Source organism: Lichenostomus cassidix, chromosome 4, assembly GCF_008360975.1.
Source record: "Lichenostomus cassidix isolate B80296 chromosome 4, HeHo_3.0, whole genome shotgun sequence".
NCBI lineage: Eukaryota > Metazoa > Chordata > Aves > Passeriformes > Meliphagidae > Lichenostomus > Lichenostomus cassidix.
This window is the reverse complement of record NC_139484.1, coordinates 49,117,121-49,133,187: the sequence shown is the minus strand read 5'-3', so window position 1 is coordinate 49,133,187 and position 16,067 is coordinate 49,117,121. Positions and strand designations below refer to the sequence as shown.

Here is a 16,067-nt window from a genome sequence, read left to right as displayed (position 1 = left end):
CTAAATCTGGGCCAGCTTAATTGCAACAATGAAAACCTTCTATGCAAGATAATGCAAGGCATATGGGGTAAAATACCAAGTTCCTAAAATAATAATTTCTTAAAAACATCACTATTTTCTTCCTATTTCTAGGAAAGTATTTCTTGCTTGTCTAGATATGTTCTTCTTAACCTTTCTACTTCAGAGTTCTTTGTACAACATTTTAATAGTGTGGCTTTTTTTTTCAAAACAGACACACACCCTTGGTATTACTTGAAGAGTTGAAAGAGGGTAACTGTTTATGTAGAAAGGTTACAGCTAGAGATGCTTCATGCTTTAATAGACTGATAGGCCAAAAGCATTCCTGGAGATATAAATTGCACAGGTTTTTTCCTTTTTCGCGTTCTTGCCATGGAAGAAAAGTTCATAGGCAGTAAGATTGAGATAGTCCCTGAAAAAGCAGCAGCACTGTAAATGCAAGGATGGTGGAATGTTTACAGTTCACTGAAGCTGGGTGAACATAATACTGTAAACCAATAGCAGGAGTTTTAACACAAGTACTTCATATTTCTTACCTGTTAAGATTTGGATTTTTTTGCTATGCCCATAATTTGATCAGATTTAATAGGTTCTAAATGCTGTTAAATATTAAGGTATAGCAATATTTAGTGGTCTCCATCACTTAAAATGCTAATAATTTAATTGCTTGGCTCAGCAGTGCTGGCAAGTCTGCAGACAGCACTTGCAATAATGGCACTTAATAAAATTCTGAGGAACCAATTACTATCAAAGATGAATGTTTCTGTAGATGGAATTTGTAAGAATAGTCATAAAGAGAATATATAACATTTCAGAGGTTTTAATGTAGTATTTACTGTTTGAAGATTATTCACCATTGTGTATGCTGCTTTTTTGAATATTTTATGGACTGGGTAACTCAGCTTTGTTGTTTTGTCACAGTGCTATGAATGCAGGAGGAAAATTTAATATTTTCTAAAATCAGTGTTTCAAACAGTAACTGAAAAAAGGAAAATTACATTTGTATCATTCTGAAAAAAATATCTCCAGTTAACATTGATAATTAAAATTAACTAACTGTTCCCTTACAGGGAAGACAGAGGTAAGAAACCAGGAAAAAGTATTGACAGAAGTGTTCACCCCAGGATGAAAAATAATTGAAATGTTGTGGAAATAATTTTATAAAAATACAGTAGTTTTGTACTTCTGATCTGTTTCATGTTTTACCATTCTGAACATTTTTTAATCCCCTTCATAAAAATATTTTTGGTGCCAAAGAATTAATTAGTTTCTTAATATTAGTTTACTTACCTAAAATCCAAAGATAGCATTTTATTTCCAAAAGTTGACAACAGGACTAAAAATTTGTGTGCCTTGCATTTTCTGTGTCTCTCTGCTGTGTTAGAACATCACATCTGTTTTCATTGTGAGTTAGCTGTTAGTAAACAACCTGTTTTCAACAGTTTTTAAATGCAGTATTGGCCTGGATATTTTATAATAATACTACACTCTGCAGTGAATGTTAATACTTCTTGGTTTACAAAAGTCACTACATGTATGTGTGTTATTTATATCATACATATATGTATATAAATTATTACTAAAATGTGGAGATCATCACATAGGTCAAGACTGGCTTTGCGGTTTATATCGGAATGAGAACTGCCATCTACCACTAACAGGAATATTCTTCCCACACACCAACTGTTTATCCTTGTACTCATTTTCCAAAATTACGCTGGTTAGTTAGCTGCTTTATATCTCAAAAAATGGTTTAGAAAGGTTTAGATTTTACCTTTTGCTCTCTTTAATTTCTCACCCATTACTTGCATCGTTCAGGTGTGTATTTTTTATTGATTGTAGGATTCAGATACATAATTCCTTGCTTTAGTGATGATTGTTTTTCAATTACCTTAGCAGTTGACTGGGACCCATTACTTGCAGTTCTAAACCCAACTGAACTCCACTCTTGCCAGAATTGATGATCCTCAGAATACAGTTATATGCTTGGCATAGCAGATGTATCTCCCAGGTCAGTTAAGAAATGTACAGTTTAATGTATGGCAGGCAATTTTAAAGGGAGAAAACTGGCTGAATAAGCCTTGAAGATTTGATTTCATAATCTGTTTTACAGTGCTGCTGAAACAGTTAGTGAATCAGTACTTGAATAACTTCCTTTGTGTGGAATCTGAGGCTTTATTGAATTCACTTTTATTTATGAAGTACATTAAAATGCTTTCTTGAGACTTTTTCATTTTGCCTCAGTTTTATTGGCCGCCTTTATTTTTCAGCAGTAAGTGTGTGCATGTGTTGATTTATTATTTGATTTTCAGTATTTCTTTTCCACTCCTTTTGACAGTCATACCCATCCAATTACATGGACCAAATGAAGCCCAGCAAATACGGTGTCATTTATTCTACACCAAGTATGTTGCACAATAAATTCTACTCAGACCCTGAAGGACTATCAAATGGAATCCAGATGGAGCCAGTAGACCTTACGGTAAATAAACGGAGCTCACCACCTTCAACTGGAAGTTCTCCTTCCCCACTAAAATTCCAGACTGTGCACAGGAGAACTTCACCTGGATTGACTCTGTCCTCGCCCAGCTCACCTCTCAGTAAATTCGCACCGTCACCCCCAGGAGTACAGCCTATTTCTATGCCAATAACAATCCCACCTGTCATGGCTGCTGCTCTTTCACGCCACGGACTGAGAAGCCCTGGGATACTCCCGGTTATACAGCCTGTTGTGGTCCAGCCAGTTCCTTTCATGTATGCTCCCCATCTCCAGCAGCCCATCATGGTGTCCACAGTTCTCGCAGATGAGATGGAAACTCCAAGTAGCATGCAAGGTTGGTGTTGTCAGAATTCCTTTTTATGCTGTCTCATCCTGACAAAGTAACATGATATCCAGACACTTGGTTTCTGTGGGATTTTAGGAAATGGAACATAATTCCTGTTCTTCCAAAATACACAGTCATAAAATCTGTTGCGTAAATATTTTGCCAGACATACCAAGGTCATAGGATCACAGAATCAATTAGGTTGAAAAGACCACTGAGATGTTCGAGTCCAACCTATGACCTAACACCACCTTGTCAACCAGACCATGGCCCTGAGTGCCACATTCAGTCTTGTCTTGAACACCTCCAGGGATGGTGACTCCACCACCTCCCTGGAAAACTTATCCCAGTGTCTAATCACCCTTGCTGGGAAGAACTTCTTCCTGATGTCCAAACTAAACCTCCCCTGGTGCACCTTGAAGCCATGTCCTCTTGTCCTGTCTCTAGTTGCCTGTGAGAAGAGGCCAATCCCCACCTCCCTTCAGGCAGTTGTGGAGAGTGATAAGGTCTCCTCTGAGCCTCTTTTCTCCAGGCTAAACAACCTCAGCTGCTCCTTGCAGGACTTGTGCTCCAGACCCTTCACCAGCTTCAATGCTCTTCTTTGTATCTACATAAAGCTATTTATCTACTGAGATTTGGACTGATAAAAATGAATAGAAATGTTTTGAATCATAGTTCATCAGGAGATAACTAAAACCAGAAGATTTTGTATTTAGTATAAACTGTCACACTAAATATAGAGCTGATGGATTTCTTTGGTTTTAACTATAGATTTTTATGTATTGTTTCTTATTTCCATAACTCTTTATATTTTTGATGTGTTTCCTTTCCTCTCCTATGCTCTCACATACAGTGCCTGTCATTGAGTCTTATGAGAAGCCTACACTGAAGAAAACAATCAAGGTAGAGCCAGGAAGTGAACCACCGAAGACTGACTTCTATCCGGAACAAATGTCACCTCCAATGATGACCTCGTTGTCTCCTCAGCAAGTAATGTTGCAAGAGTAAGTAGCTAACAGTAGTCCCAAGATGAGCAGAAGAATTGAAAGCAGTTCACTGCCAGTTTTGAGGAGTGGGAAGGATTGTTGCTATGCTTTAGAACATGTGGTGAAATACAGGAAAACATTCATCCTCCCACCATTGCTGCTGTGAAATGTGATTTCAACTTTTTTTTTCCCCCTTCTTTAGCAATACAGGAGTTGATATATATTTATACATCACAATAGATCTGCCATTTATATAATGCATTTCTAAAGTGATGATAGTCCCAATCTTACAATGTATTGAAAGTAGGACTCCAAATAAGCCAGTGATAAACTACTTATGTAAAGCCAGCAGCAAAACTGAAAGAAACTTAAAAGACATTTCATACTGATCTCTCTATTTATGTTATTTGAAATACCATTCTTTAAAATGAGTGTTGTGACCTTCTCCTCTTGGAGGACCTCTTTGTCTTTTCAAAAATTTTGCCTGCTTGGTGGGAAGAACCTCTTTAGGCCTACAAGTTCTGTATATATCCAGTGAAAATCCATTTTTACCTGATTTTCTGTGGGTGATTTTTTTGCAGCTCAAGTAGCTCCTGAAGCTTTCTCTCCTCACAGCTGCTTGTTTCCGTCCCAGTACTAACTCATTGTGCTGGTATAGGTGTTACTGGGGCCACTGCATGAACTGGATCACAGATCTACTGGGTTTTAAAACAGTGATATTTGCAGAAGGCAGGACATGGGCTGGAAGTAGAAATTACGTCTGGGGCATAAACCTTTTCACTGAAAACATTAAAAAATTCTCAAGAAAGTACCTGAGGAGCCATGGGCCCTCTTCCATTTCCTGTTTTCCGAGGGAAAATCCTGTCAACTTACTAAAAACATGGAATGACCCAGAGCCTGGCTCATCCCTCAGCAGGCAGTGCTCTGAGTAGGCATGCAGGCTGTCAGCGTGGCTCTGGCAGGAGCTGAAGTGGGAACTGAGCAGAGCTCACAGTACAGAACCTCAGAATCCATTTCTGCACTTTCCTCCTACTCACTGTCGCCCTTGAGGTCATTGTGTTTGACCTCACCTCACAGAACAGGGAAAGAGGGCTCAAGCCAGACTCTCAAAACCCAGTGTGAGTATGGTTCAGAAAGAGAAAGAAAAGCCTAGGATGGGTGGTCTCCTGTATTTCCTCCAGAAGGCTGCCTTTTCCTCCTGCTCGTGGCCATTAGGTTTGAAGGCACACCACAGCTCCAGGGCTGACTACATTGTGCAACAGTCTTCATGTGGGCACCCCTTCTTGTCTTCAAACAACTTAGACGTAGCTTCTAGACTGCAGGCTCTTTGCAATTAGTTGCCAGCTAGCTTTTATAAACTATATGCTGTCTATTTTAAATAACCTTACACATTTTAATGTAATAAACAGAAAATAGTAAACGTGCATGTTCACTAGTTGGTTACTTACCTTCCATAATGGACCTGCCACACAAGGGAGTCAGGGCTTTATGTTGCTGGAACTGACTACTGCTAGGTCAGGATTATCAAGTGGTTCAGTTTATTTTTTGTCTTTGTTAAGTCTCTTTAACAAGAGCAAACCAGTAAGTGCTGTTCCTGGCTGGTACCACACCCTTCCTCCAGGGCTGAGACTTCTGCAGACTTGTCACCTGCATTAGTGATTTGCATTATTTATTTCCCAATGGGTCTAGTTTCCACAGGAAACCCATCCACTGAGCAAAGAATATAAAATTTGGTATAATGTGTAGATAGCTTTGTTACAAAAAACATTTTTACAGTCCATGTTTCCAAAGCATCTCCTCGGCTTGCTCATGCAGTGTTATGGTCATGGAGACTCTGTGCTCGCATTGTAACAGCTTAAAATGCTATGCAGCTGTGCTTTGGAGCTCTAGCTCTTGTTCCTAGAGCCAGCCCTTTCAAGTTCACATTCTGCTGTATCCAAAACAAGAAGTTTATAAATTGTGTTTCTTATCATTAAAGAAAATATGTCAACAACTCACATAAGTTACAAGATGAGATACCTAAACCTTTATTTAAAAAAAATGTTCTCTCACAGCTTTATGAGCTACAGTTAGGCAATGATGTTTTTATAATTTTTCATTGGTTCCAACTGCTCAGACTGTACTATTCAGACACATAAGCTACATTAAAGGGGCATAGGAAACCTTCAGTCTCACTGAAGTGAGTTATTTAAGACTTTAAAATTACTTATTTTGCTTCAGTGTTAACTTTTGGCAGTATATATATCTATATATATCTAAATATATATATAAGTGATGTTGGTGGCATTTTTATAGGGATGGCTGGACTTTCTAATATGTCTGATAGTGTAACTGCAGTTATTTCTAAAATCAAACTTGAGGTAATAATCTCTGGCTAAATATAAGGAGCCTCATTAATGTATTTTAATGCAAGTTTCAAAGTCTAACTCATGCTGTCAACATAGTGGGGTCTGTGGTAAAGAAGAAAAAAGTTGAAGCTTTAACATTTTTGGAAGATCCTCTTGCCTATTGAAGAGTGACATTTAAATGAACTTACATCTGTTTATAGAAGAGGGAATGAAAGAATTAAGTCTGTGCTTTTATTATTGGGACTTACTTAATATTTACCTCTGAATTTGACACCACCCTAACCATTTTTTTAAACTGCCACGCGCTATCTGATTATTGATAACATTCTGTTGTCTTGCTAGCCTCCTCTCCCCTAAGGGGAAAAGGAAATATTCTCAGTACTTTTTTCAGACACTTATGGATTGAAAATCTAAATCACAAATGGTATATGGCCAATATACTTTTTCTCCTTTTTCCCAGATGTTACCATGTCCAGGACTAGTCTCCACACATAATGATTTAAACCATTTTTGTTTGCTGTCCTAAGCCAGAGCTTCTCCAAAAAGACTGGTGTGCAGCTGCATTAAAACTGAGCATTGCTTTAGAGAACAGTTTCTTTGGAAGCTAAAAGCCTGCTTTCTTTTTTAAGAGTGTGTACATATCTGTCTAACATCACCATCTGGGCTTTCCTACCATTATAATATTTTTAGTTGGATTTAATGGATACTCAAAGAGTACATCACTCAACAGTCACAGAATCACACAAGAAAGAGAATGCAGCTTCCAGTTTCAAGCTTGTAACTCTTAATAAAAGAATCAGTAAGAGAATTCAGCTTTTCCCACATCAGTAATCCCCATCCTGCTGCTGTGGAGTCCGAGAAGAATATTTTCTTCTTAAACCGTGCACAAGATTTTCTGTCTTCAGCACATATACCCTTTATTTTGCTGAGAGAAGTAGGTATTCAGTGTTTCTGAAAATTAGGCACTAAAGGAACTTGGAGTAAGTGACTAATAGAACTTAGTGTTACAAAACATAAGCTGATTGGTAAAATCATGTGAAATACATTAACTTAGAAAAGATGGGAGTTCTAGAAAGCTCCTTTCTGTTGCATAGAGGAGCTGGTTTTGCAACAGGAAATGCTAATATCTGCATATTATATTCTGCTCATACCTTTTGACAAGCATACCATTTCTAACATGGATGTGGAAGAAAGAATCAAGGTCATCCCCAGTTCTACAGTAGGGGTGTTGTTCAACAGTCAAGGACACCTTTTAAGAAGCTTGTGTGTTTTCACATGCTTGAATGTTTATGGGTTTGTTTGTTTGTTGCAGAAGTCCATATGTAGTTCGTATGTGTCTTACCTGCACTGTACCTGTGGGCTTCTAAAGTGAAAAATTATGTTTATAAAGGTGGAGGGACAGCTTCAGACATCCTGTGGGTGTGCCACACGGCTAAGCTCTACTTTTAGGAATTGACGTCAGTGGTTACAGGGAGGCCGCACCCTCCTGCCAGCACCAAACAGGAAATTCTTAATTACATTCTAAGGGAGTGGCTGGAACAATAAAGATTGAGTTCTGCTTTGAAACCCTAAAGATACAATTTCTTGAATTATATGGAATACCTGTTTCCAGTTACAAGCAAATTAGTTGTTTTTGAAGGAAAATGAAAAATAGTGAACAAATACAAGGAAAGTTCACTCAGGGTTTAAGAAATCTGGGTTTGACTGAAAAACAAGAATTTGAAGGGGGTTTTCCTCTGTAAGTTTTTTTAAAAGCTAGGAAGTAGTAAAAATGGCTACATCATGCCACCAAGTGAGTAAACATTTAAAAATACTACTGCTAAAATACACAAAATTTGCTAAACCCCGTTGAATTTTTCGACATGCATGTAATGGTGTTCTTTCTGCCAAGAGACAGAGTGGTAGTGAATAAAAGGCTCTGTTATGAATCATATTAGCTGAGGTTTGCTGTGCTAGATGTTTCTAATTTTTAACATTAATTTGACATTGCAGGAATCACCCTTCAGTTATAGTTCAGCCAGGAAAGAGACCTCTACCTGTGGAATCTCCAGACACACAAAGAAAACGCAGAATACATCGATGTGATTATGAAGGCTGCAACAAAGTCTACACTAAAAGCTCCCACCTGAAAGCTCACCGAAGAACCCATACAGGTTTGAGCAAAGCTTCTCTTTCATCATGTCTATGGTAAAATAGTAGGCTAAGCTTGTAATTTCTGCTAATGGCCAGGTGACCACATGTGTAAATAACAAAGTGACAGAAATTAGATCTGGCATTGCTGTGAAAATAATTATAGGCTGAGCAAAATACAGAGGACATAGTAGGAAAAACCTACTACAAGAGACTGTAAGCCAGAACAGGTTCACAGTGTGTGCTGGTGTGTCTTATATTCACTGACTCTTCACTCATTTTGTGTCCAGTTGCTTGCAGTTTACTCAATCCACACACCCTGTAAACACCAAATCAGTTCAAATTGCACTGGCTCACCTATGACATCACTGTTAAATTTGACTGAGATTTCCATGGGAGTAGCCCATTTGCAGAAGTCTGGACCCTGTGCCAAATGCAAACACATCTGCTCTGTGGAGATGCTAACTGGTCCAGTGGTGTTTTTCTTCTGAATGAATGTTCCAATAAACATATTCCCATCTCTGTTCTCCACAGAAATGTTCCTCTTGGCATGCTGAATGAATATATACACATCCAAGGTTCTTACAAAGATAGGAGACACTTTTTGGTAAAATGGAGCCCAGTTCACATCTGTCATGCATCAAGCCAGCTCTTTATCTGTTGGGCAGTACAGTGGTGTTAAAGGAAGAGGATGATACATTAGTAATGATGGAGAGAGTTTAAGTTGAGGTACTTGCAACAGTGGTGCCAGTTATTTACACTACATTAAATTTCAGAAAGCACAAGATTTCTGCCCTCTCCCATTCTGCTGTATGGGAGCACAGTCCTTTCCCCCAGAAATCTGGAATATGAGATCCCTGTTTTGAAAATACTTGAACAGATGCTTAAACCTTCATGCTTCTGGGCTTCATGAGACAAAACAAGTGCTAATATGGCAGAGAGAGGAACAGAGAGACAATAAAAAAATAAGTTGTGGCAGGAAACAATAAAAAAATAGGTTATGGCAGGTCTGTTAACTTTGACTCCATTGTTTCTAGTACTCTGCAGCCTTGTGCTGTTTGGAGGCTTTTTGAGTAAGCATTGAAGTACTTGCTGAAATTTGACAAGGCAGTAGAATAAATGTCAGATATTTAACTGAAGTGTTCGTGTCTTAAATCCCCACTTCTGTATTTCCTTTTCCAGGAGAAAAACCGTACAAATGCACTTGGGAGGGCTGCACGTGGAAGTTTGCTCGTTCCGATGAACTGACGCGGCATTTCCGCAAGCACACAGGAATCAAACCTTTCCAGTGCCCAGACTGTGACCGTAGCTTTTCACGTTCGGACCATCTTGCTCTTCACAGGAAACGCCACATGCTAGTCTGAATCTCTTCTGTCCTTGACTCCTGTCACATTTTCTTTGTTTTTTACACATGCATTTTAATTTGGATTCAGCTGGTCTGGATCTCTGAGTTTATACCATTAAAAGCTTATGTATGGTCAGTAACAGATGTTATCTAACCCTTCTATGTCCTTGCCACGGGTCAGACCTAAAGAATGTGAACACTTCTTATTTTTCTCCTGGGGATGCTAAGCAAACCCTTTCTACATTCAGTATGTTCATTGTGTTTCATTTGTGAATAAGGGAATTTGTAAGCTAACAGCTTTTGTTGGTTTCTTCATATAATCAACCCAGCATATACTGATAAAATAGTAAATGTTATTGAATATCCAGAATGCTAGTCCTTGCCAGAGACTATTTATGTGCCCTGGAAGGGGCACACTCATTTTATGCTCAACAATGCAACAAATGGACTCTCCCAGCTGTGATGATTTCTTCAATGTGGTTAATACACCAGTTGTAGAAAGATACCTGATTTAGAAATCCCCTCTGCCCAAACAGTGAGTAATGCTGAGGAAATAAATCTAAACAATGTAATTACAATTACTTTACAGAAGGATTGAGTCATAGTATCATTTACCCCAGTCAAGAAGAAAAATGGGCTGGAATTGGTCCATACATAATACTGTGCATCTAAACCAATGTCATCTGTATTATAGGGTAGTATAGATTCTTGTTTTTATTGCATAATGCCCCAGTGGATTTGTTAAAGGAATACTTGTGTGACTCTGTATGTCTGGTTTCTGTGCAAGTGTATGGATGGAACACACACAGTTGAGGAAATGGCTTGAAGCTGAGTCAGGGGAGGTTTACCATCAGGAAGAAGTTTTTCACCCAAAGGGTGGTCGGGCACTGGAACAGGCTTCCCAGGGAAGTGGTCACAGCACCAAGCCTGTCTGAGTTAAGCATCTGGACAATGCTCTCAGGCACATGGTGTGACTTTTGGGGTGCCCTGTGCAGGGCCAGGAGTTGGACTCGATGATCCTGATGGGTCCCTTCCAACTCAGCATATTCTATGATTCTGTGATTCTATGGTACTCTCCTGTGATTTGGCATGAAATTATATTCATGGAAACCTGCACATCATTTCAGGGATATAGAATATCCCCTTGCAATCGTGCCCCTGCATTTCTTCTAAATAATTCTTTTCTTTTTGCTGTACTTCAGAAAATAGCAATCATTAAGTCAAAAATGCTCTGAACTGAATTGTTGTATCACTTTAATACACTACAGTATTTAAAATTATTGATCCACAATATTTTTATGAGGAGATGGCATCAGACATGAAGTACTTCCGGTGATAAATTGAGTCATGTATCTGTTTTGGATAAAAATGTGTACCAAATCACCCAGTTCCTAACTCTGATTTGTGACTGGTAGTGTCTTGATGGTAGGTAGAACTGCTTCCCTTTGGATGTGTCTATTGCATTAAAACCATATCTATTAGCAAACAGAACTCCATAGGTAAAAGAAATTGAATTCAAGCAACCTGCAGTTGATCCTAGAAATGTTCCTGTCTTGGAGCCCCCTGAAAGGAAGGTTTCATCTGTATTAGCTGGCAGACTTTGTGGCGCTGCAAGGAAACAGGATGTATTTCTCTACACTCATGCACAAGTGCATTTTCCTTCTTAGCTCTATGTAAGGTAAACAGCATTCCCTGCAAGTTAAACATACTGAAGTCAGCTTTTCCTTTCTCTTGGAAAAACACAGTGGACAATGGAGGTGTAAGGGGAGGAAGGTTTCATAGAACTCTGCAGGAGGCAGGTGGAGTGTCCTTCTGCAGGTGGGTATATCTGAGCTTGTGGAGCAGGTAGGCTGTGCTTCTACATTCAGTGGAGTCCAATGCCAGACAACCTTGGAGATGCAAGAGTGTGAGTGCAAAGAGCCTTTATTTGGTGACAGGATTTTACCAGCTGCTCTGCTGACATCCACATGCCCATGGAATTAGAGGAGAGGTCTGTCCTTCCTGTAGAAAAATGCTCTGACAGCAATTGCTGTATTACAGCTCCATGCATCCTCACCACCTAGGCTGCATCTGATATTTTGTAACTCTCCCTCTTCTGCTCACCTGCAGCACTGAAACACCTGGGACATGAATGGGTCTTTTCTTGGCAGGCCAGATTGTTAGTGACATTGAGGAACTTGTAGGAAAGAGACTGATATTAATGAGCAGCTGCTCCAGAATGGGGTGTTTTGTTAGGTATTTTTATTGTCAGTGGTGACAGAATTGGCTCTAGGTTTTAATGGCAATTCTGTAAATGCAGGCATGACACTGGCTGAGAGGCTGTGTAGAGGGAGCCCTGTGGCACCAGTCACAACTCTACAGACAGCTAGTACCCTGGGATGAAACCAATTCTTTGGTCTGTTGTAGGGGGAAAAAACAGGTACTATAAAAATAAACCACTTAATTGCAGTTGGTCCCATTTTTTCCCTAAGAAATGCAAATTTATAAAATTTTGGATGTTTAAGGAACATTTCTTTCCAATGCTCTCTTTTGACGCTTACATAAAATGTTTTCATTAATATGTTCTTTTTTATGTATTTTTTAAATTGGTGCCCTTAAAGGAGAACCTCTTCGTAACTAAGAGTTACTTCAGATCATTTAGTCTAGGTTATTTGCCATGTTAATTCATCAGTTTTTGTATCTTTTTCCTGAAAATATTTATGGTAATGGTGGGGACAAATACAGTGGAGATTGAATAGAACTTTTAAAAATTCTTCATCCATATGCCTTGTGAATTAGGACAACAGAAATTTAAATATAAGTATTTGAGATTATTTCATGAGAATGCCTTCCTTACAGGATTTTTCACTTACATCTGTGGTGTCTTTGTGGGATGTCTAAAAGGTCACAAACAAATACACTTTCAGCTGAATGTGAATTTATATCTTAACCAGCTCATTGGTTCATTTTAGCAAACTTATTTGAGGGATACCATGTCATTTTTAAATATACACAATTAAATACTTTCCAAAGCCAGTCATTCCATCTCTGCTGTAAAGAAAAGCCAGTTTAGAGAGAAAAATTGAATCCTGGAGAATGAGTATAATTAAAAACCCCCACCTTTCTCCCTTACAGTATTGCACTGTGCAGTGTATAGCAGGTAATACTGTTTCACTAAAATGTGCCTGTTTAAGCCATTTGATTATAATAAATTACTCGTTTCTAATACAATTGCAAGAAACTAAGTAGGCATTCATGTGTGGGGTTTATTTAAATATACACCTGGTATTCTTCAGTGATACTTCTGATGCCACATCTTGTCCAAATATGTTGTTGTCTCTGTCAAGGTTAGCAACATATAGATGAATACAAATCCTTTCTAAAAAAAATTACAAAGCATTTTACATTTCTTAAGAGGGTTACACCAGTTTTCATTATATTTTACAGATATTAGCACTTAATGTACTTTAGAGGGTCAAAATAATCTTTTTGCTTAGCATCTCTCACCTGCAAATTCAGCAAGGATGCTTTATTTACTTTAATACTTCTATAAACTATGCAGAATTTTTAAAATAAAATGTAATATATTTTATAAGCTAATAAGACAGAATGGCTAATTAAAGATTTCTAGCATGCATTACTATAACTTGCAAATATGGAGACATTTTGGTAATCTTTTCTTACTAAAGATGTGAATGTTTAATGTACTTTCACTGTTTCTACTTTGGTAGTCCAATGGGAATTCAGTAATGACATTTTGTCATGTCAAACTGTGAACATAAATTTGTACTGTACAGTCCTCATACTATAGTATATTTAGTATATCTAGTATATTTAGTATACAGTGCATATGTATTATACTTGTTAATAAAACACTCAGAATGTTGGTGGTGGTCATGTTGTCACACGCCGGGTGGCAAAGAGCAGGGATGCAGTGCGAGGGTCGGAGGTCACCTGGAGGAGACCCCTGCAGGCTCTGGGCGGCCCTTCTGCCCGGCCCATGGCCACCTCCCGTGGCCCCTGGCCACCTCCCATGGCCCCTGACCACCTCCCACGTGTGCCTGTCCCATGGCCACCTCCTGTGTGCCTGTCCCACACGGGCCAAGGGCAGGAGCACAAGGGATTTGTGCTGGACGAGCTGGGTCCAGCGGCACGCTTACTGGCAAGCTCACAAAAATGTTTTACTCATTTCTAATTAGGCCATTCTAATTAGCCTGCTGGCAGGTGTGGAGCACCAAACTTGCGAGTTTGCTTTTTTTGTGTCACCGAAACGACTGACTGGGCCTGCTCCATAGCCATGCTCTGCCCCACAGCCTTGCCCAGAGCAGGGTGCCAGAGGCTGCTGACAGACCTGCAGGCTCTGCTGAGAGATGATGATGGGTAGAGATGACAAAGAATGGGGTTTTATTTCTTCACACCTTTTCAGATGCTTAAGAAGAGTGAGCCCAGCTGAATTCACTATGCATCTCTAACACTTCCCGTTTCTGCTGAACTAATAGCATCAGAATGTTGGTCTCTCCCTGCCTGGGATCTGCATCAGCCTGGTGATCACCTGTGCTATGCCATGGTGACAAACAAGGGAAAGCACGTACAGCAAAATGAGGCATAAAAATAAATTCCTGCAAACAATAATCTGAATACGAGAAAATGTCTGGCTTGTATCTCTTGGCCTCCTGTTTGAAAATAAGGACTGTGCATTGTAAAGCCAGAGACAGCTCATACCATGCTGTTCATTTGCAAGGCTCGGGCGGGAGGCACCAATGGCATGGGGGAGGAAGCCATGGCCACTGACCCAGCGTGGTAGGTGTCACAGGGAAGGGCTTTGTCCTGAGCTGTCACCTCTAGCCTGCACACACCTGCAAGAGGCTAGTCCAGTTACGGAGCTGATATGATTTATCTCTATTTTCCTGTGAGTCAAAAGCATTGCGTATGCTCTAGACTGAGCGATCATTTTCAGGAAGCAGTGATAATTTCGTCGGCCACTGGGTGTCCCCCTTAGTCTGAGAAAAAGAAAATTTAAACATGAGGTTGTAATTTAAGATACTATTTTCTCATACTTGAGAAATTAAGCTGTTCCGTGCCTTATTGGCTATCACTGAGTTCGATCCTGTCATACACAAAAATCTGCCCAAGGATTCAAAACTGTTCTCCGTGTCTTTACTGCAATTTTTAGCCATAAAAACACTTTAAATGTATCTTTACAATTAAAACTCTGGCCTGGCTGAATATCAACTAAGCCAATGCACAATGTTATTCGATGAGAAATATTGTCAAATGCTAATTTAAAAAAGAAAACCAAGCAACACACCTAACCACAACAAAAAGAGTCTGCTTTATCAAAGAAACTCAGAAGCGTATTTTAAGAAGCTGTAGTGTATGGTATGATTTATAAATAACTGAAATATTTGGCATGTGCATGAAGGATCTGTGAGGTAGGAAGGATAGAGTATAAAGGGGTGTTACTGCATTAATATTCCAAAACAATATACATGGCAGACTTGTGAAACTATTCCTTTCACATCCACCTAAAACTTAGGTTTCAGAACAGTATTAAAGGTGAGAGAGATTCCTCCACAGCCCAGTCTGCACATTATTTAGGACATAACCCCCAGTTTGCTGATGCATTACATTTACAGAAACCAGAAAGCCTGAATTGAGAAATTTTACTTCCTCTTTTCTTGTCTAGTAAACAGGACAGACTTTAGCCCAAGAGCACCAAGTGTGACTGTTAATCATGTCCTGAGACTGTAAGGCCTGGGGGGTGGAGAAGTCTTTCAGGAAGAAGGGGCACAGGTTTTCTGGTAGCATTCTCCACCTTAAAGTGTCAGGAAGTCCTAGAGAGGTAAAATCATAAAATCATAGAATCATAAAATGGCTTGGGTTGGAAGGGACTTTTAAAGGTCATGTAGTCCCACTCCCCTGCAATGAGCAGGGACATCTTCAACTAGATCAGATCACTCAGAGCCCGGCCCAGCCTAACCTTGAATGTTTCCATGGATGGGACATCCACAACTTCTTTGGGCAACCTGTTCCAGCATTTCACAAACTTCATTATAAAAAAATCTTCCCTACATCCAACCTAAATCAGCCCTCTTTTAGTTTATAACAATCACCCCTTGTCTTATTGCAACAGGCCCTGCCAAAAAGTCTGTCCTGATCTTTCTTACAAACCCTGTTTAAGTAGTGAAAGGCCTCAATAATGTCTTCATGGAGCCTTCTCTTCTCCAGACTGAACACCCCCAGCTCTCCCAGTCTGTTCTAATAGGAGAGCTGCTCCAGCCCACAGTCATCTTCATGGCCTCCTCTGGACTTGCTCCAACAGGTCCATATCCTTCTTACATTGGGGCCCAGAGCTGGACACAGCACTCCAGGTGAGCTCTCACCAGAGCAGAGCAGAGCAGAGCAGAGGGGCAGAATCCCCTCCCTGGCCCTGCTG

The 16,067-nt window shown here is 39.6% G+C and overlaps 1 protein-coding gene across 7 annotated transcripts in view; it reads left to right on the top strand.

Moving 5' to 3' along the window:
• Window positions 1–13,517, top strand: part of KLF3 (KLF transcription factor 3) — a 30,732-nt gene extending 17,215 nt beyond the window's left edge. For all 7 annotated transcript variants that reach the window (XM_085059156.1, XM_085059158.1, XM_085059157.1 and 4 more), the window contains 4 exons: window positions 2,357–2,852; window positions 3,697–3,847; window positions 8,170–8,330; window positions 9,490–13,517. In XM_085059156.1, coding sequence (XP_084915282.1) covers window positions 2,357–2,852; window positions 3,697–3,847; window positions 8,170–8,330; window positions 9,490–9,671 — 990 coding nt within the window. In that variant the 3' untranslated portion in view covers window positions 9,672–13,517. The remainder of the gene's footprint in view (window positions 1–2,356; window positions 2,853–3,696; window positions 3,848–8,169; window positions 8,331–9,489) is intronic.
• Window positions 13,518–16,067: the final 2,550 nt, after the last annotated feature.